Below are 20,366 nucleotides of genomic sequence, written 5' to 3'. Positions count from 1 at the left end.
CCTTCCCCCATTTTAAAGATAAGATTCCAGAGAAATGGTGGACTGTAGGATTTGGGGGTGGGGAGGGGAAGTATAGGGAGCAAGGGAGAGAAAGCGATGATTTCCCAAATTAGGAGAATTGGTCGATGTACCCTAAAAGACTGATCTTTCCTGTGTAATCTGAGTAAGGTGAATAGATACTTCTTGGTGATGATACCAGTTTTATTGTCTCCGATTGGCAAATAAGAAAAAAGACTGACAGTATCGAGTGAAGGGAATGTAGGGGGCGGGCTGCAATGTTAATGGGAGGGGTAACCAAGGGCTGGAGCTCATTGATGACGCGACCCTCACGTGACCAGCAGTCGACGTGTGCAGAAGTCCTTATAGTCCAGGCCCAGTTCCTCAGTAGCAGCTCAGTCCTGCTAGAGAAGAGTAGCCCGGCTCCTTCCAGGTACTTTAATTGTGGGCGCTGCCTCGGAGACCATAGGGTGGAGGGGGCAGAGATCAGAAAGCACGCTTATCCCGCACTATTTCCCTTATCCTAGTGTTCCGCTAAACTATTTTGTGCGAGAGGTTTGGGGCTGCTTGGTGAGGGATGGGGCAGATTGGGAGGGAGGTAGCTAACGAGTCGGGTAAAGAGAAAGAAAAGAGAGGGGGAAAGGCAAAATACGAGACAGACAGAGAAAAGAAACAATAACAATGTGGGAAAAACTTGTCTCATTCTTTGCTCTCTTGCTGGGAAACGGAGGGTACAGATGAAGGCGGGGCTGCCACAAAAGGAGGGAGAAGAGGGGGACCTGGAAAAACTTTGCTATCAAGGCTCATATTCGTAAAAGAGACCTTTTGATCCAGGCACTGGCGTGCTCACCAAGCACTCCTGTCTTTCTTCAGGACTCTTTATCTTTTGGGCGCGACATAAATCGAGGTGCAAGAAGAGAGGAAAATCTTCAGATACCTACAGGTCAGTGCAAGGGTGCGATTGCTTCAGGTCCCTTTGGGTGGGGGTAGAAGTGTGGAAGACACCAAAGCACATCCCAGGGGCGCCACAGCGGCTTCCCATCCGGATTAAGCACAGAAGGCCCGTGCAGATGTTACTGGGGAAATGGGGTGAAAGAATAAAGAGGAAAGGCTAAAGATATTTAAAAGAGAGAAGAGGAGGCCGCTGAAGGGACATATGCTGGTGAGAGGCTGAGGATGGGATGACTTGGAAAAGCCCGAAAGGGCGGGAGTGTTAGAGCCATGTGGTGAGGGAAGGGTTAATTGCTTCCACGCCGCTCCCATTTCAGTGCTTGGAGAGGTTTGTTGCAGGGCCTGCTGGGAAAATGGTGGGCTGGAGCCGGGACAGGAGAAGATGGAGTTGGAGAGCAGGGAGAAGGGGGAGGGAAGGGAGGTGGAGGAAGGGGTGGAGTCAGGAGCTCAGAGCCTGACTTGTCTAGTTAGAAAACTTTTTGGCAATTAGAGACCTGAATCAGAAAAGTCAGTCGCTATGGGAACACACGAGCTTGTCCATTTGCCTGGCACCTAATCTGTTTTGTTTCCTTGGTTTTTTTCTAGGATTAATTTATTCGAAAAAGAAATACTCAACATGCAAAAGTCTTGTGACGAGAACGAAGGAACAGCCCAGAACACACCAAAGGCAGATGAAGGCCATCCTTCAGAAGATCCACCACAGCAGGCAGGAGGAAATCCTGAGGCTTCTGGAGAAAGTGGGGGGGAGGAAGCAGATGGGAGCCTTAGAGGAGAGCCTGCTCAACCTAGCCTGGAGCCTAAAGAGGACACTCCCACGAGGCATCTGAACCCTGAAGAAGTGATAAGAGGAGTAGATGAGTTGGAAAGGCTTAGGGAAGAGATAAGAAGAGTAAGAAACAAGTTTGTGATGATGCACTGGAAGCAAAGACATTCCCGAAGCCGTCCTTACCCTGTGTGCTTCAGGCCTTGAAAGCTTTTCTTTCTGAGATTGAAATCTGGCTGCTGCTTTCTTTCTCTTAGCATTTTCTGATGTATCTTTGAACTTCATTTTACTTTTAATTACCTATCTGGTATTTTCTTTTAGATAGTTTCGTTGATACCAGCATCTCATTGGATTTTGGATTTTGACCCATTTTCCACGTTTATTTTTCAGTTGGAAAGTGTCACACTTGTGCATGGAAATGTGTTCATTCCATATTATACAATTAAAAAGCAGCATATTTAGTATCAGCTCACATATATAGGAAAATTCCTAATTATGTGTGTACATGTATCAAAAAACTTAACAGTGCTTATTTTTGTGTGGTGTGTTTTAATTTTGCCTTTTGCTTCTGTGTATTTTTTAATGAATATGTGTCTCACAAAGACCTGCAGATTTTTTAATAAGTGGGAGTTAATTAAAATTAATTTGTAACCAGCTTGTAGAGGCAATAAAGGCACTAGACTTGATGAAGAACTATTAAAAAGAAATGTAAACCTGGAATTACCTCTGGATTTCTTAGCCAGAGGAATAAAACTGGCAATCATTCTAGATACATGTGCTTAAGACTTGGTCTTTTCATGGGGAAAATACTTGCCTCACAGGGATCTGTGTGGAACATGGGTTTGCCATATTTGAGGGAGTGTATGGCATCACTCAACCTGTGCATAGATGTAAGGGTAAGCAGAGGTGGGGGCTTCCATGCCAATCTGTTGAGTCGCAGGCCCTTTCCTGGGACCTCAGCCTGCCAACTAGGGCCACTTATGCTGGATCCTATGCTCTCTGCTGGCCCCCACAACTGGGGGTGCTGACTATCAAGACCCCACTGGGTTTCCTGGAATTCCCAGGTTGAATTCCCATCCCCACCCCCCAAGTGCTCAAATATAGCTGGTGCCACTATAATTGGCTTTTTTGATTGGGTTGAAGCAGGGTCTTATTCTGAAGCCCAGGCTAGCCTGGAATTCATAGTAGTCCTTCCTCAGCTCCTGAAGTGCTGAGATTATAAGTTTGAGCCACCGCTCTGTTTTCCCAAAGTTTTAAGCTTCTGTTCTATAGTGGTATAGCGTAAATACTGAGCAGTGGCTGGTGAGAATGCCTAACTGCTCTTGCAGAGGACTCAGATTCAATTCCTAACACTCACACGGTGGCTCATAACTCCTTGTAACTCTAGTTCCAGGAGATCTGATACCCTTTTCTGGTGTCCACATGGACACAGTGCACATGTGCTCATGCAGGGTCATATACATACACAATTTTTAAAAAGTTGTTAAGGGGCTGGGGGTTTAGCTCAGTGGTAGAGTGCTTGCCTAGCAAGCGCAAGGTCCTGGGTTCACTCCTCAGCTCCGGGGGTGGGGGTGGGGGTGGGGGTGGGGGTGGGGTGGGGTGGGGTGGGGTGGGGTGAGGATGGAGTGAGGATGGGGGTGGGGGTGGGGAAGGCATTAAAAAACTGCCCTGGGTTTACGAGGATGTCTTGCAGAGTCTTTAGCAAAAGCAATCCCTTATGTTTTTAATTGTGGGGCATTTTTCTTGGTATTAGTTCCAACCTGATATAATAAACCTATTTGAGAGTAGACCAAGGTACCTGATTAAATGAAAAATATGGAAGAACTGCTGGGTATTTTTGGTGGTTTGCTTTTGTTTTTTGTTTTTGTTTTTGTTTTGTTTTTTTTGAGACAGTATCTTATGTATCCCAGGCTTCCCACCGACTTGCTTTGTAGCTTAATATGACCTTAAGCTTCTGATCCTCTGGTCTCCACTTCCCAAGTGCACGGACCACAGGCGATTACCACTGCTTTCAGTTTATATAATGCTGGGGATCAATTCAAGTACTTATACATAGTAGGTAAGCACTCTGACAACCGAATTTTGTACTCAGTTCCCAGAACAGCTGCTTCTAACAAAAAAAAAAAAAAAAGATTGTGTCCTTGCCTTGTAAGAAAAATCTATCTGAAGGCTACTGGCAGGCCCCATTGGTTCAGGAGACCCTCAGGGAACATGTGTGAATTGTTCAAGGTTGTTTTCCATCTCATTTCTTTTTTTAAAAGATTTATTTATTTATTATGTATACAACATTCTGCCTGTATGTATGCCTGCAGGCCAGAAGAGGGCACCAGATTATAGATGGTTGTGAGCCATCCTGTAGTTGCTGGGAATTGAACTAAGGACCTCTGGAAGAGCAGGCAGTGTTCTTAACCTCTGAGTCATCTCTCTAGTCCTCCATCTCATTTCTTGAAAGGTAAATATGATTTATAAAGCAAAGTGTATCTAAAAATTATAACCAGGCCCCGTCTACCTACCCCTTGCTGAAATATGAAAACATTCAAGAACTTCCAAAGGTACTATGAACATGATGAATGTACTTGCAGTAGAATGGTTATTATATAAATGATAGGTGTTTCATTGCTTCTGTAGAATAAAGGGTATCTGATTCTACAGGATACAGATTCTGATATCTCCATATACTGATGGAAGTTTGTCTGATACATCATGTTTCAATGGTATTTTTACTATTAACAAATATCTTTATTTTTACTATAAAATGAACCAATTCTATGTTAGAATGAAAAACATTGAAAATCTAGATAAGCAAAAAAGGGGAGGGTAGAGAAAAGAGTAGAATGAACTGTCCCCTTTAATTAGACTCTATCAGTAATGATATGTGGATGCCATTAAAAAAAATTCTTCACATTCTCAGTGCCTTAAGAACCCTCTGGCCGGGCGGTGGTGGCGCACGCCTTTAATCCCAGCACTCGGGAGGCAGAGGCAGGCGGATCTCTGTGAGTTCGAGGCCAGCCTGGGCTACCAAGTGAGTCCCAGGAAAGGCGCAAAGCTATACAGAGAAACCCTGTCTCGAAAAACCAAAAAAAAAAAAAAAAAAAAAGAACCCTCTGTGGCCCGTGTCCAATGTCAGTATTTTTTTCTTTAAAATTATAAACTACGTTTATTTATTAGTGTGTGAGTGTGTGAAGGTCAGAGGACAACTCGAAGTGGTCAGTTCTCTCCTTCCATGTACATTCTGGAATGGCACTCAGTCTTTATAGCAAGCACATTTTACTTCTCTGAAGTTATAGCAAGTAATTGTGGAGAGAGGAGAGAGAGAGAGGACTGTTGTCCAAATGCTTTATTAAAGTATTATTTTCTCCATCAGAGTCATTTGTGAAGTGTCTTGAGGATGCTGATTTCTGGGGCTCACATATAATCCACTTGATTCATACTCTGAAGATGGGCTGAAAATACAACAGAGTTAACAAACAGCCCCAGGTGAGTCCATATATACTGAAGCAGGAGGATCACTGGTATGTGCAGTGTGCTTCCAAACATAAATGAAGACCATAAGATAAACAGAGTAAAACATTAGTGAGTGCTGAGGCTGGAGAGATGGCTCAGCAGTTAAGGGCATCAGCGACTTTTCCAGAGGACAAGGTTCAATTCCCAGAACCCACATGGTGACTCAGAACAAGCTGTAACTTTAGTCCCAGGGGATCCAATGTCCTCTTCTGGCTTCCACAGGCAAAAGGTATACACGTGGTGCACAAATATATACACAGGTAGAACTCGCATACACAAAAGTTTGAAAAAACAAAATTTAGCTAGGTGATGGTGGTGCATGCCTTTAATCCCAGCACTCGGGTGGCAGGCAGATCCTGAGGTCGACGCCAGGGGGTTCCAGGACAGCCAGGGCTACACAGAGAAACCTTGTCCCGAAAAAAATAAAAATTTATATATGCTTACTGACATTTAAAAGTTAGAATGCTTATATAAAAATAAATATGAAATTTAAAGAAAAATATTAACAGTGCTATACATAAGACTTAAAAGCTTCCTGTTTACAAGGAAATGCAGGATTAAAAAGTCAAAGGAGAGATCTAATACAAGATAAAGTTTTCTTTCTTGACTGTCATGCTGAGCTATGCATTCCCTTCTTGCAACATGAGTAAAGCATATTAGAAAAAACTACAAATGCAGATGTTTTTTCAAGATTACAACAGCCTGATGGATGGGGGTCGGGCTAGAATTCCTACTAGAGTAAGATTCCAGAGGCCAGGCTCACTATGAAAGTTTGATTAGAAAGGCTAGGTTCAGTACCTTGGTACCCAGAGGGGCTGAGCATGCCCTTTGGTTCCCCTGCTCAAGCTTTTATCAGACAACAGGGCTTCCAGAGCTGAGGGCTGAGCTATCCTGGACAGACTTACCTGGAGGGCTGTTCCCACTCCAAGCCAGAGCATGTTACCTTTCTTCTGTTAATCTTTCTCCTTTGGAAATCTTTTTTTTTTTTTTTCAGGGGAAGAGATAAAGCCTCAAAGCTTCCCCACTGGAAACACTGGTTAGGACAGTTTTTGAGCTAGTAGGCGTCTCCCTGGGTTTGACTTGGCCACTGGGGGTTGAAATATAAGGAGCTGACCCTTGCCTCAGAGTTCCAGAGAACTAGCTTCTGGAATAACTGGCAAAAATGAGGTTAGCTTGCAGATAAGACCTCCCCCATTCTTGTCTCACCCACCCTATTCAGACTTCCAGAATGCTCTGAAATGTGCCCTGGCCTGTTTCGGTGGTTCTATAACGCAAGTTAGCTCTGTGTCTTTCAAATGCAGAGCATCTCATGTCTGTGTCAGCTCAGAATCAAAATCATAGACGATCACAGGTAAAGGAAGCTTACAAAGGCTTTGGATCCTACATCTTGGGAGACAAACAAAAAGTTACTTGTGGTTGATATATTGTGCACCCCAATAAACTTACCAGTTACTGTCTCTTGTTGGAACAGCCCTACACTGCAGACTCAGTCTTTGATTTGGAGACTCAGGGCAGTCCAACTGAACTGGTGTTTAGATGCTTTTGAAGGGGTTGGAGACATGGTTCAGTGGCTAAGAGCACTTGCTTCTCTTCCAGAGGACCTGAGTTCAGTTCCCAGTATGCACATTCATAGGCTCACAGCTGCCTGGGACTCCAGCTCCAGATCTGATGCATCTGACCTCTTTGTGCACCTTCATTCTTGTGCATGTGTACATGCGCACAGGGACACTTAAAAGAAAAACAAAATTGAAAAAGCAAAGCTGCCTTTTAAGGCAATTGAGGTGGAGAAAGCAGGGCAGTTAAGTAGTGTTCTTCATATTTGTCATTTGAAGAAATGTTTCTGACATCATCTTTTTTTAAAATTTTATTTTATTTTATTTTACAATACAATTCAGTTCTACATATCAGCCACGGATTCCCTTGTTCTCCCCCCTCCCGCCCCCTCCCCTTCCCCCTAGTCTACCCCCTATTCCCACCTCCTCCAGGTCAAAGCCTCCCCCGAGGACTGAGATCAACCTGGTAGACTCAGTCCAGGCAGGTCCAGTCCCCTCCTCCCAGGCTGAGCCAAGTGACCCTGCACAGGCCCCAGGTTTCAAACAGCCAACTCATGCAATGAGCACAGGACCCGGTCCCACTGCCTGGATGCCTCCCAAACAGATCAAGGCAATCGACTATCTCACCCATTCAGAGGGCCTGATCCCACTGGGGGCCCCTCAGCCATTGGTTCATAGTTCATGTGTTTCCATTTGTTTGGCTATTTGTCCCTGTGCTTTATCCAACCTTGATCTCAACAATTCTTGCTCATATAAACCCTCCTCTTTCTCGCTAATTGGACTCCCGGAGCTCCACCCGGGGCCTAGCCGTGGATCTCTGCATCCAGTTCCCTCAGTCATTGGATGGGGTTTCTAGCACAACAATTAGGGTGTTTGGCCATCCCATCACCAGAGTAGGTCTGACATCTTTTTTAAGATTTACTTTCGTTACTTTATTTATTTATTTATTTATTTATTTAGGTTTTTCAAGACAGAGTTTCTCTGTGTAGCCTTGACTGTCCTGGATCTCCCTTTGTAGACCAGGCTGACCTCACACTCACAGACATCCATCAGCCTCTACCTCCTGAGGGCTGGGATTAAAGGCGTGCATCACAACATCTGACTGCTTTTGTTATTTTTAATTATATGTATGTGTGTGGGTATGAGCATGCCTATGTGGAGTTAACCACAGAGGCCGGAAGCATCAGATTGCCCCCTGGGAGCTGCAGTTACTCACAGCTGTGAGCTGTTGGATGTCGGTTCTAGGAACCGAACTCTTAAAGAGCCATAGAAAGCTGCTAATCTTAGAGCCTTCTCTTCCGGAGCTGAGCCCCAGCTTCTGGCTTCTTAAAGGATTACTTGGGTAATGAGGTGAGAATTCAAATTCTTTGGTTTAGAAATGCAAAGTGGGGCCATTGGGAATGTCTCAGCAGACAAAGGTGTTTGCTGCCAAACCTGACCACATGTCCACAGAGGGAAAGAGGCACGTAGATAAAGAAAGGAAACAAAGAAAGTAATCAGAAAAGAAGTATATGGATTGCCTTAAAAGGCTTTTCTCCCTATTGGTATAGGACCTTCTATACATCAATTGTCTTCTTTCTTGAAGGACATTCATAGTGTCCCAGACATAAGACTCTTAGACGGAACAAAATATTTCCTCTCTACTACTTTTGTTGCTGCTATCATCTCTATAATCATCATCAGGGGATGGTGTTGAGTCAACAGTCTGTGGACTCTGGTTAAGCACAGGTCACATAATGTGAGATTTGGAAATAATCATTAACCATGCCCTGGAAACCCATTACATAAAATGATGGACTATGTTTATTGGGAAAGCACATGGTAAAGTAAATTTTTTTCTGCTTAGAAGTATGAGATCAGATTGGTTAATTCACCTAAAAATGAATTACACTCGTGTATGAAATAAGACTGAGTTGTAGAAAGTGAAAACAGGAAACTGTAGGCGATACTGGACGTACAGTAGGCTTTCAGAGCACATTAGTATATCAGTCATCGCTAGTGCCATCATCATCATCTACCTTTCTCACTTACATATAAGAAGCAACTTTCAGACAAGCTAAATAAAATAACTGTAATTCATTTGTAAAATTAAAAGCAATAGCTCAACACTGCGAGTATTTACAATATTTAGTCATGTTAATGCTATTTCTGCATTGTAAGCCGGTAACAGAGGAAATCTCCACACTTGCATATAGAGCGATGTGTCAGAACATTGGAAATCTTATTGTGATGAATAATAAAATATGTTGTAGAAATACCTCATTGATACAGAAATGTGTTTTTGACATATGCTTACAACACAAAGTCATCTACAATATCCTTATGCCCCCATGGATTAAGAACAAATAATAAAATATTTATATTTCTAGATTATATTATTACTTAAAATCTATTGCTTCATCTTTATCCTCTGTATTTTCAGTTTTAAATGTTTCCAATGAGTATGTGGAGATTTAAACGTCATACAAATGAGAACACTATAGTCCTGTTTCTCCTTTCTCGTTATCTGATACAGCAACTAATTGTTCTTTCAGTCCTTCCCTTGTTTCCTTTTCCATTTACTTCAGACAAGAACCTGTTGTAAGTATTAGACTTCTATGGGTCCTGACTGTGAGGCTTCTCTTCTCTATCACCTTCTTGCTACACTCCCTATCGTTAACTAAATGTATACATACTATAGTTCTATCTTTGGTCACATGGTGGCATTTCATGACTACTTCCTAAAAATTAACCAATAAAGTAACATAAATTCTCAAAATAAAATAGAAATTAATATGACCTTAAAAGAGCATCATTGAAATGCCTTGAGGTATGTAGCTCAGCAGTAGACTACTTGCCTAGCATGCATATGTCCCTGGATTAGATCACCAACATCACAGGAAAGTATGCAATTCATTTCAAATTTGCTATAGATGTATGGAGAGAGAAATATTAGAAGGATGTCTTTAGTTATGTTTACCAGATAGTCACAGGTTGACATTTCATCTGCTTATTCATCCAATCTAATAAATATTTCCTAGAAGGCTACTCTATATGTCTGACCATTCTAGCCAATATCTATTTATCCATAAAATATATATATATATATATATATATATATATATATATCCATACCTACTTTAGAGACTATATATTCAGCTGCCTTTCAAGGCTGATCATTCAAAGCAGATAAATATTATTAACCAGTCACGTGGGTATAGCTCTGCCAAGTATTCATCACTTTTGCAACCTGTTCCTCAATCTTATCAGTTTACCACGTAAAGTGGTTATAGTCGGGGAAACACAAGTTTTTGAGCCAGGAAAAACTGTTGAAATATCCATTTGCTTTTGCCAGAATTCTGTAAGTGATGAACAGGATTCTTAGTAAGCCAGCAAATGGATTAATCAGGTTTCAAATACAAAACACACATGTATTATATAGGGTTGACGGCCCAAATCTTCATTATATATTTGACAATCATAGATATTGATGGTGTCCAAGGCCTGATAATTTTTGTATTCATTTACTGAGCTCTTGTTTATTTTCCTGGCCTTTGGATAAGACCTAAAACACGCAAAACAATGTTACTGCTTTCATGATGTGTGTATTCTGATTTATGTGATTTTGGAAAGTTGAGACAAAACTTACAAACAGGGAAATGTACAAATATCAACTGTGTGACTCAATATAACTAAAATTGTAAAATATAACATTTCCATCTTTCTCAAAAGTTTTCCCCTTCTTAGCCACTTCCTGGCTAAAAAATCACTCTAGCTATTTCTATGGTTTAATTTTCACTTATCTATTGAAGAACTTTAGATAAATTTAAGTGTCTGGCATGCACTCATTTGTAACTACAATCTTATCTATCATTCATATAATGCTTTAAAAATTCATCTTGGTGGAACTGGAGCTCAAGGTGTTAAGTAAAACAAGACAGATTCAGAAAGGCAAAGATTGTTTGCTTTCTCTCATAAGCAGAATCTAGAATTTAGTTTTATTTAGAATTTACTTTATTATCTTATGTGTATGAGTATTTTTTGCCTGCATGTATTTCTGTGCACCTTTGTGTGCCTGGCATCAGTGAATGTTGCTAGAGAGCATTGGCTTCTCTGAAACTGGAGTTAGGGACACATGGCTGTGAGCTACTATACAGGTGTTGTTGGGACTTGAACCCTATCTTCTGGGAAAGCAGCCAGTGCTCTTAACTACTAAGCCACTTCTTGGCCACTCTAAAATTAAAAAAAAAAAAAGACATGCAGAAGAGAGGCTAATGGGGAAGAGAGTGGAGAGCAGTGGGAAAGAAGAAGAGAGGGAACCAGGGACATGAATAGGACCAAAGTACATTTATAAGCGTGTGTGAAAATATTACAATGAAGCCTATTCATTTGTACAATTAATATCCAGTATAAAAACAGGATTCATTTTGGGTAAAGAGATATACTTCCATAATCCCAACACTTGGGACATGGAGGCAGGAGGATTAAAATTCAAGGCAGCCCTTGCTGCATAGGGAGACGGTGTCTCAAAGAAACTGTCTCAGAGAAACAAATGCAAGAATAAACCAGCCAAACAAAAAGACTTTGTTATCTGGAAGCTAATGGATACATGTATATAATACCAGAGCTCTGAAGGCTTATAGTCCCAGAACTTGAAGGCAGACACAGGATTGGGTATTCAAAGACAGTAAGGGCTACATATGGAGTTTGAGACAAGCCTGAGCTATGCAACAACACCCTCTATCTATCTATCTATCTATCTATCTATCTATCTATCTATCTATATTATAAAATAAATTAGTTTTTATAGTTGTGTTCATAGATAGCTTATTTTTTCTTACTATTATTTCTGCATAGTACTCCATAGTGCAAATACAGATCAGTTTGTTTTGTTTATCCATTCAGATGCTGTGGGATATATGAATTGTATCCATTTTTGTCTATTATAAATATAGTCCTTATGTATATTTCTGTAGGCCTTTTTGTCCATACACATTCTCATTTCTCTTTGGAAATATCTAGAAGAGGAATTGCTGGGTTGTAGACAAGGTGAACATTGAATTTTACGTGAAGTTGCCAGACAGTTTTCCTGAGAGATTGTACTATTTTATACTCGTACTAGCAATGTGAGAATTCCAGCTGTTTCACATCCTTATCAAAATGTCAATGCTATGAAAAAAAAAGAAACTGTGCTAGATTAAAAGAATTCAATGTGATACATGATTTGAGTAAGGTTTGTAGGTCAGATAATAGTATATCAATACCAAATTTTCTGAATGTCTCCATTATTATATTGGTTATTTAGAAGGGTGTTTGTTAAGAAAATAAAATGTAACCAGAATATATTGTATGAAAAAAATCTATTTTCAATAAAAGACAAATTTTAAAAGTGAAGTAAGATTTATATGATTTGTTCTTAGTTGTTTGGCAATGAAAAGAATGTGTGCATGTATAACGTGAAGCAATTTAAAAATAGTAATTGATGAATGTAATATAGATGGGGAAATTTACTTTATTATTCTTGAAAAATATTAAATTATCTTCATTATACTTGAAACATTGTACAAGTACATTGATCCTATATTGTCTGTTCTTAAAGGAGGGCAAGAAAACACAAAACAGGCAAAATCCTCGGACCTGATGAGACTGATGTTAAATTTCTGACTTTGAATATTTAAATAATACTTATATCTTAATATGGTTTTTGAGCTATTTTCTTTATTTTTTTTCTGTTTTCTTTTGAGACATGGTCTCATTATGTAGCTCTAGCTGTCCTAGAACTCACTTTGTAGATCAGGCTAACCTCCAACTCACAGAGATCTGCCTGCCTCTGCTGCCCAAGTTCAGGCATGTGCCATCACTACCAGTCTGAGCTAATTTCTAATGATAGCAATAAAAAGCAGAAGAGAGAAGTATTCCCAACTAATTTACATTATTCTGATAATTCTGATGTTCAAATAAGACAAGATATAATAAGAAAAAAAACTAAGATAGTATCTCTCATATTGCCAGATTAAATTTCTCAATATATTTAAAAATTTACTACATCCAAGAGAAGTTATTCTGGCTAAGTTTTTATGTCAACTTGACACAAGCTAGGGCCAGCAGGGAAGAAGATATTAATGGAGGAAAAGCCTCCACCAGATTGGCATGTAGAGCTGATTTTCTTGGCATTTTCTTGATCGATGATTGATGTGGGAGGGCCAAGCTCACTGTGGGAGGTGCCATCCCTGTGATGGTGGTCCTGGATAGTATAAGAAATCAGACTGGTGAGCAAGCCAGTAAGCAGTACTCCTCCATGGCCTGCTTTAATTCTTGTCTCTAGGTTCCTGACCTGCATTCTTGCCTTGTCTTTTCTCAGTGATGAATTGACTGTAAACTGAATAAACCATTTCTTCCCTGAGTTGTTTTTTTTTTTTTTATATGAACAGTAGAAGCTTTCCTTTTTTTGTTGCTGGGGTGTTGTAGCTCTCTCAGTGGAAAGAATTAGGCGACATTTATATGCCAATATAAGTTGCAGAATGCTTCCAAATCTAAAATCTTTCCAGTACCAATATATCACAAGTCTAATGATTCAATGTACAAAAGTTCTGTTTCGTGTAGAAATATTTTGGAAGCAATATATTTAATAACCTTCAAGTTATATATAGGAACTATATGTGAAACAAGTGAGACTTTATGTTTAGGCTTGGGTACTACCCACACAATATCTCTGAGTATACATAATTATTACCAAATCCAAAGAATTAAAAAATACAAAACATTTCTGGTCTTAAGCGTTTTGAATAAATGATACTTAGCCTTTCACACAGAGAAAGACATAGTTATTCACATGCATATATTTACACATATATACCTATATTTCCACCACTGTATACATTGAAAGCCACGACTTTGTATTGATAACTCACTGCAATCCAACACCATCGAGGAATTTAATTTTTCCTTTTCTGTATTTGTAACTCCCTTGTATGACAATGAGAACCTTGGTTCCCATTATCGTTATATAGTTCTTTACTTGATCAGTCTCCCTATACGTAAGTAACCTCTCACTTGCTGTGGTTCCTCGTCTATTTAGAAGCCCCTCCACCATCTCTCAGTCCCTAATCTACAATCCACCTTGGCAACCTGTGATGGCTGAGATATTTGCTCTAGACTCCCCTCTTCTTCACATGGCTGCTAAACATATGCCCTTCTCACATTTGCAATGGCCTTTTACGTGCACAAGCTTTGGTTTGCCTTGCTTTGTTTGTTTGTTTTGAGATAGGGCCTCACTGTGTAGCCCCATTTGGCACAGCACCCTCAATTCTCCTACCCAAGGCTTTAGAGCGTTGTGATTACAGGTGTGTACTGCCATATCCAGTTGCTATGTGCCTGATTCTTAAACTGCTCAGAACCTGAAATCTTGCTTTATTTTCCCACACACCATCTCCATGTAGACACTCTGTTCAACCAAGCGAGGATTCATTTTCCTCACTTGACTGTTTCTTGCTTAGGAGGCTTTCCTTAGAAATCTTGGATTCTGACACCTTACAATAAATCACTCTCCCAATATTGATGCCTTTCTAACCTTTATCAGGCATGATAAAGACTTGACCTTTGCTGGGCAGTGGTGGTGCACGCCTTTAATCCCAGCACTTGGGAGACAGAGTCATGTGGACCTCTGTGAGTTCAAAGCCAGCCTGGTCTACAAAGTGAGTTCTAGGACAGCCAGGGCAACACAGAGAAACCTTGTTTTGAAAAAAAAAACAAAACAAAAAACAAAAAACCCCTTGACCTTCCTCATCTGATGGTGTTGTATCTGAATTGTTCAGGAAGAAGAAGGAATGCTAGGAATGAAACGAAAGCAATGGAACAAAGCAAACAGGCAATTATGCTTTACATAAGATCCATGTGACAGTATTTTTCAACTAAAATTATAAATAATGTTAGGTTTAAATAAAACTCAAAGGCATATTTAGCTTATGTGCTATCAAATTGTTCAGAAAATAGCTGTTGACAATAAAAAGCAATTACACCACCTTCATAGCCAACTGAAGATATTCTCTGTGAAATAACTCCACTAAATGATGCTAAGGCTGCTTCTTAATACATAAAAGTGGGGCAAGCAGCAAAGAAGTCAGTAAAATCTGTGTTGTTAACTACACAGGAAAACAAAAGGTATATTCACCAGACATCAAATAGCTCCTCCGAAGCTTCTAAGATTTCTGAAGACATAATAACAACTCTAGAGAAGCCACTAAAACACAGTAAGAACAGCCACCTACCTTAGCAACTAACTTTCAAAAGAGAGCTGGGCACCCTCAAGCATAGATACAGGCAAAGAAATAGCTCCTTTGCTAAAGGATGCAAGAAGGATTGAAGACTATATATGCTGTGCATCAATGACAGGAATGAAAGATAACAGCTTCCATACACTGTGTCATCAGGGCAGCAAGGACACAGAGGGCTGGAGTGAGCAGTACATGGAACTAGGAGAAAGAGAAAGCCAAGTAAAGGAATAGGGCAGATGAACTCTGGCTCATTATTCTCCCTACTTCTAACCCTTACTGGGCCCCACCATCCCATCTGCATTATCTCTTTTCTCCATTGGTGGGTGGTGGACCCTCTGATGTTTTTGAAGGTCATAAAAAACTGGCCTAATGATACTGTGCAAGGGAGACTATTTGTGCTCATTCCCTCTCCCTTTCCCCGAGACAAACTCATTTCTCCCTAAATTTATAAGTGGGATAAAATTTGAAAACCAAATTGCAGCTGGGTGATGGTGTCGCATGCCTTTAATCCTAGCACTGGGGAGGTAGAGGCAGGTGGATCTCTGAATTTGAGGCCAGAGTAAGTTCCAGGACAGCCAGGGCTTCAAGGAGAAACCCTTTCTTGAAAAGCAAACAAACAAACAAACAAACAAACAAGAGTGCCTTACATATAAGATGAATTGCAAGCCTTTTAGTATTTATAATGCTATTCTGAAAGAGAAAACTTTACCTACTTTGGTATTATTTTTTAATCCAGATTCCATGGCAGTTGCTGTCATTTGTAAAGGGGATAAAGTGGTGGAAGATCTTGCAAAATAATTGGAATTGACGCTGATTCTGTCATCTGTAGACAACAACCCACTTCCAACCTATAAAAACGTTTGCAAGACCAAGATGTTTGAAGTTCAGAAGGAGATCTCTAGTGAGAGATACTGGTCATTGGTATCCTTTCTTGAAGTAGGAGCAGAAACTTTTTACTTCAAACTTTGGACAAAAGTTTCAAGATCGCTGGGTGGTGGTGGCACACACCTTTAATCCCAGCACTCGGGAGGCAGAGCCAGGTGGATCTCTGTGAGTTCGAGGCCAGCCTAGGCTACCAAGTGAGTTCCAGGAAAGGCGCAAAGCTACACAGAGAAACCCTGTCTTGAAAAACCAAAAAAAAAAAAAAAAGTTTCAAGATCATTCAAGGTTCCTAGAACCTGATACCATCATATTTATTTAATTATATAAATAATTGCAAAGAAATCAAGAGATTGGCTAGCCAGCTACTTTGCCATCTGAATGAAGACTGGTTGGAAGCAGCATGGACTCTGCATTTGGGAGTCTTTTTTTCCCAAAGGATGTATGCATTATTTTCAACACACAACAAAGGCTAAGAGGAGATAGAGCTATTTTAGTGCTATCATAGATCCAGGTTGTGGTCATCTTATGTAAGAGCAAGGGCACCTTTACAAAAACGACCTCAAGATACATTACTAGAAGCTTAAAGGCTAAGAATCAAATCAACGTGGGGCGCCAGATATTGGTGAACTTATTTAGGCCACTCCACGTAGTTAAAAGGAGATTTATTTAATGGCGTAACTTACAAATTAAGGGATAGGTAGGTCGCGGGGTCTGGGGAAGGTGTATCACAGTCCAGCGGTGTTCTCTGGAGCTCTGCTTTGTCCACCTCCACCATCCAGGGTCCTGGAACCAAGAGAGTGTTCGCCGATCCAGATCTCGGGTCCTCAGGCGCCTCCCTTGGCCCCGCCTTGTAGGCGTGACAGTTGCCGAAGTCTCAATGGGGGTTGGAACTTCCAGAACAAAGGTGGAATGGCTACCCACTACAATCTAGTTACTTTAATTTATGTCACCAATGTCTTAGTAGACAGAATAGTTCTAAATGGGAGAACTCTGTTATTTGCTGACTGGTGCTATGATTTTCTGGCAGAAACAGGTCTCATGTTAACTAAATTCTGTTAGATTTTTCTCCTGGATTCCTGCTCGCGAGTTGCTTTTCCTAGGCTGCATTACAGTTAGGTGACTGATTTCTGGCTTTTGAACTCTGAGCAAAATTGGGTACCAGTTTCATATCTCCCACACAAAACTTCATCATAATCTCTCAGAAGCCCTCTTTCTTCCTCTAGATTCTAGTTACATATAAACACCAAACAAAATCTTGATAGTTGGATGTTAAAAATGATGGGTCTTCTTGCCCCTTTGGTTATCAAAGGATTGTGTGGAGCAGATCCCACCTCTTCTTATCTGCATTGAACAAAATCATATCTGAGTCATAATTATAGTTTTATTCTGTTAAATGTCTAAGATTGCAAAAAGTTTTAGAGAAGTTAGCCTACTTTGACATGTACTTATTACTACTAAAGAAATGGATAGGTTGACCACTGATTTCATATTTGCTTTAGGCTATTGAAAACTCTTGGTTATGAAAAACAAAGGCGAGATATGAGCCACTAGCTGTTAGTATAGATTCTCTCTTAATTTTAAAACCTGAATAAGTTTCAATATTATGTTCAAATTCCTTTGATGAAGGACCTTACTATAACACAAAATATCAAGTACTGTGAATGTTTTCCTCACACTGATAGCCACAGCTAAATGTTATGGGCCCCAAATGATAAATGCAAAACCTGAGTCTCAGAAAATTACCCAAGAGCATACACCTAAAAACATACCTGGGAATCTAGCTTATATTCTTAACTCACAGATAAGACTGGGTTGTACAATTTTTGCTGTATCATGCTCATGCTCTGCCATTCGTAAGTTGGAATTCATTTATCAACATCTCTTAATACAATGGGATGTTGGAAATTAATGTCTGGTTCTAGGAGATTCATTAGTTGACTGATGCATTAGTTGACTGGTTCTAGGAGATGCGTTAGTTAACTGATCCTCAAATCAGCATAATGTAGGACAAGAAGACAATCTGTTGAATAGCTCAGTTTTTCTTTTTGATTTGAAAAATAAATTTTATCATATATCAAAAGACTTTTGTGAGCTGGGCGGTGGTGGTGCACACCTTTAATCCCAGCACACGGGAGGCAGAGGCAGGTGGATCTCTGTGAGTTCGAGGCCAGCCTGGGCTACAGAGTGAGTTCCAGGAAAGGTACCAAAGCTACACAGAGAAACACTGTCTCAATCCCCCCCCCCAAAGACTTTTGTGTTTGTGTATATGTGGTAGTGTGTGGGATCTGGGTTTGGATGTGTGTATGTAAGTGTGTACATGTAAATGTGCTGGTGTGTGCTCACCCAGATGAGTATAGCCAGAGGAGGACAGGAAGACATTGGATGTTTTCACCACTCTGCCGTATTCCTGTGAGACAAGATCTTTCACTGAAGTAGAAGGTTGGCCTGGAGGCTAAACTGAGGAGCCAGTGATCTCCCAAGATTTCTGTCTCTACCACCCAATGGAGGGTTATAGTCGTGTGCAGCCCTGCCTGGCTTTTTATGTGGGTGCTGGGGATTCAAATTTAGGTTTTGCTTTCACAGCAAGCCCTCTTACCCACTGAGCCATCTCTTGTTTATATATGAAAGGCTTTACAGCTGGGCGTGGTGGCGCACACCTTTAATCCCAGCACTCTGGGGGCAGAAGCAAGTGGATCTCTGAGTTCGAGGCCAGCCTGATCTACAGAGCGAGTTCCAGGACAGCTAGGGCTGTTACACAGAGAAACCCTGTCTCAAAAAGCCAAAACAACAAAACAAAAACGGCTTTACACATGTTTAATTTAATTAATTTATTTTGCGTGTTGTGGAGGTGGGTGTGCATGCCTTGGTATGGTGTGGAGATCAGAGGACAACTTGTGGTAGTCCATTCTCTCCTTCCACTACACGGATAACAGAGATAGAACTCAGATCTTCAAGTTTGGTGGCCGGTGTCTTTACCTGCTGAGCCATCTCACAGGCCCCAAAAGACTTTTTGTACACAAATGGGCCTGTGTTACACATTCTACTTCTTATTCATTTTTTAATCATTGTGAGAGAAGCAAACTGATATTTTTGTTTGTTTGTTTGTTTGTTTGTTTTGTTTTTGTTTTCAAGACAGGGTTTCTCTGTGTAGCCCTGGCTGTCTTGAAACTTGAGCTGTAGACCAGGCTGGCCTCGAACTCACAGAGATCTGCCTGCCTCTGCCTTCCGAGTGCTGGGATTAAATGTGTGTGCCACCACCACCAGGCCGAAGAACTGTTTTATTTATACTAAATTGTTCTTCTGGCTATCAAATGCTGCCCCTTTGGTATGTTATTTTTAATTACAGTTATAAGAGGATAATTCATGTACAATAAAGATCACCCCCTGAAGGTGCATACTTGTTAGTTTTAGAATATTTACAAAAGTATACCACTCAACTACCTGGTTTCAGAATATTTTTATTACCCCAAGAGGAAACTTCATACTCATTAGTAGTTACTCTTCATACCTGTTTGGCTCAGCCGCTACCTGCCACTCCTATTTTTCCATCATAACAGTCCTGTCTGTACTAGGCATTCTAGATACACAGAATTCTAGATGCAATTGTGTAGCCTTTTTTGTCTGGCTTTCTCCCTTAACATAATATTGACAAAGTTTATCCATGCTAGAGTGTTTATTATTACTCTATTTGTCTTCTTGCTGAGTAATGGATTGTATGGCTATGACATGTTTTATTTACTAGTTTTTTTGTTAAATGGTGTTTGGGTAATTAGTACTTTTTGGCTATTATAAGAAATAATATGATGAACATTAATATAGAAACTTTGAACACGTGTTTTTAATTCTTTTGGTATCTTAAATTTATAGGGTAGTTCTGTGTATAATTTTTTGTTTTGTTTTGTTTTTCGAGACAGGGTTTCTCTGTGTAGCTTTGCGCCTTTCCTGGAACTCGCTTTGGAGACCAGGCTGGCCTCGAACTCACAGAGATCCACCTGGCTCTGCCTCCCGAGTGCTGGGATTAAAGGCATGCGCCACCACTGCTCGGCAAACGCTACTATGTGTATAATTTTTGGGAGGGCATTCAAACTGTTTTCTACAGCAATCGCATGATTATACATTCTCACCAGCAAAGTATGATGGTTACCCTATCCCCACACTCTCATCCACATTTATTTTGAGAACCACCCAGAATGTCAAACTTCAGATAGTTGAAAGTAAGCCAAGTATCAGCGTTTGTCACTCCCTGTTTCTTCCTGATGGCAGACAGAATATCATTAACTGCCTCGAGGTTCTGCCACCATGACTGCCTACCATGATGGATTCATAGCCTTGAAGTATGAGCCCAAGTAAATCCTTTGTTCCTACCTTCCTTCTTTCTGCTGGTTTTATCAGGCATTTTGTTACGGCAACAAGGCACATACTAATACAACTGCTTTGTTATGTAGGCTTGTCTCTCCTCTTTTG

The 20,366-nt window shown here is 40.5% G+C and overlaps 1 protein-coding gene across 1 annotated transcript; it reads left to right on the top strand.

The window, feature by feature from the left end:
- The first annotated feature begins 323 nt into the window (after positions 1-323).
- Tceal8 (transcription elongation factor A like 8) lies at positions 324-2,483 on the top strand. Its single transcript, XM_059250574.1, has 3 exons — positions 324-430; positions 871-940; positions 1,534-2,483. The coding sequence occupies exon 3, from the start codon at positions 1,565-1,567 to the stop codon at positions 1,916-1,918; it is 354 nt and encodes a 117-aa protein (XP_059106557.1). The 5' UTR covers positions 324-430; positions 871-940; positions 1,534-1,564; the 3' UTR covers positions 1,919-2,483.
- Positions 2,484-20,366: the final 17,883 nt, after the last annotated feature.

The sequence above is a fragment of the Peromyscus eremicus genome, chromosome X (assembly GCF_949786415.1).
Source record: "Peromyscus eremicus chromosome X, PerEre_H2_v1, whole genome shotgun sequence".
Lineage (NCBI taxonomy): Eukaryota > Metazoa > Chordata > Mammalia > Rodentia > Cricetidae > Peromyscus > Peromyscus eremicus.
This window is presented reverse-complemented; position numbering and strand designations above follow the sequence as displayed.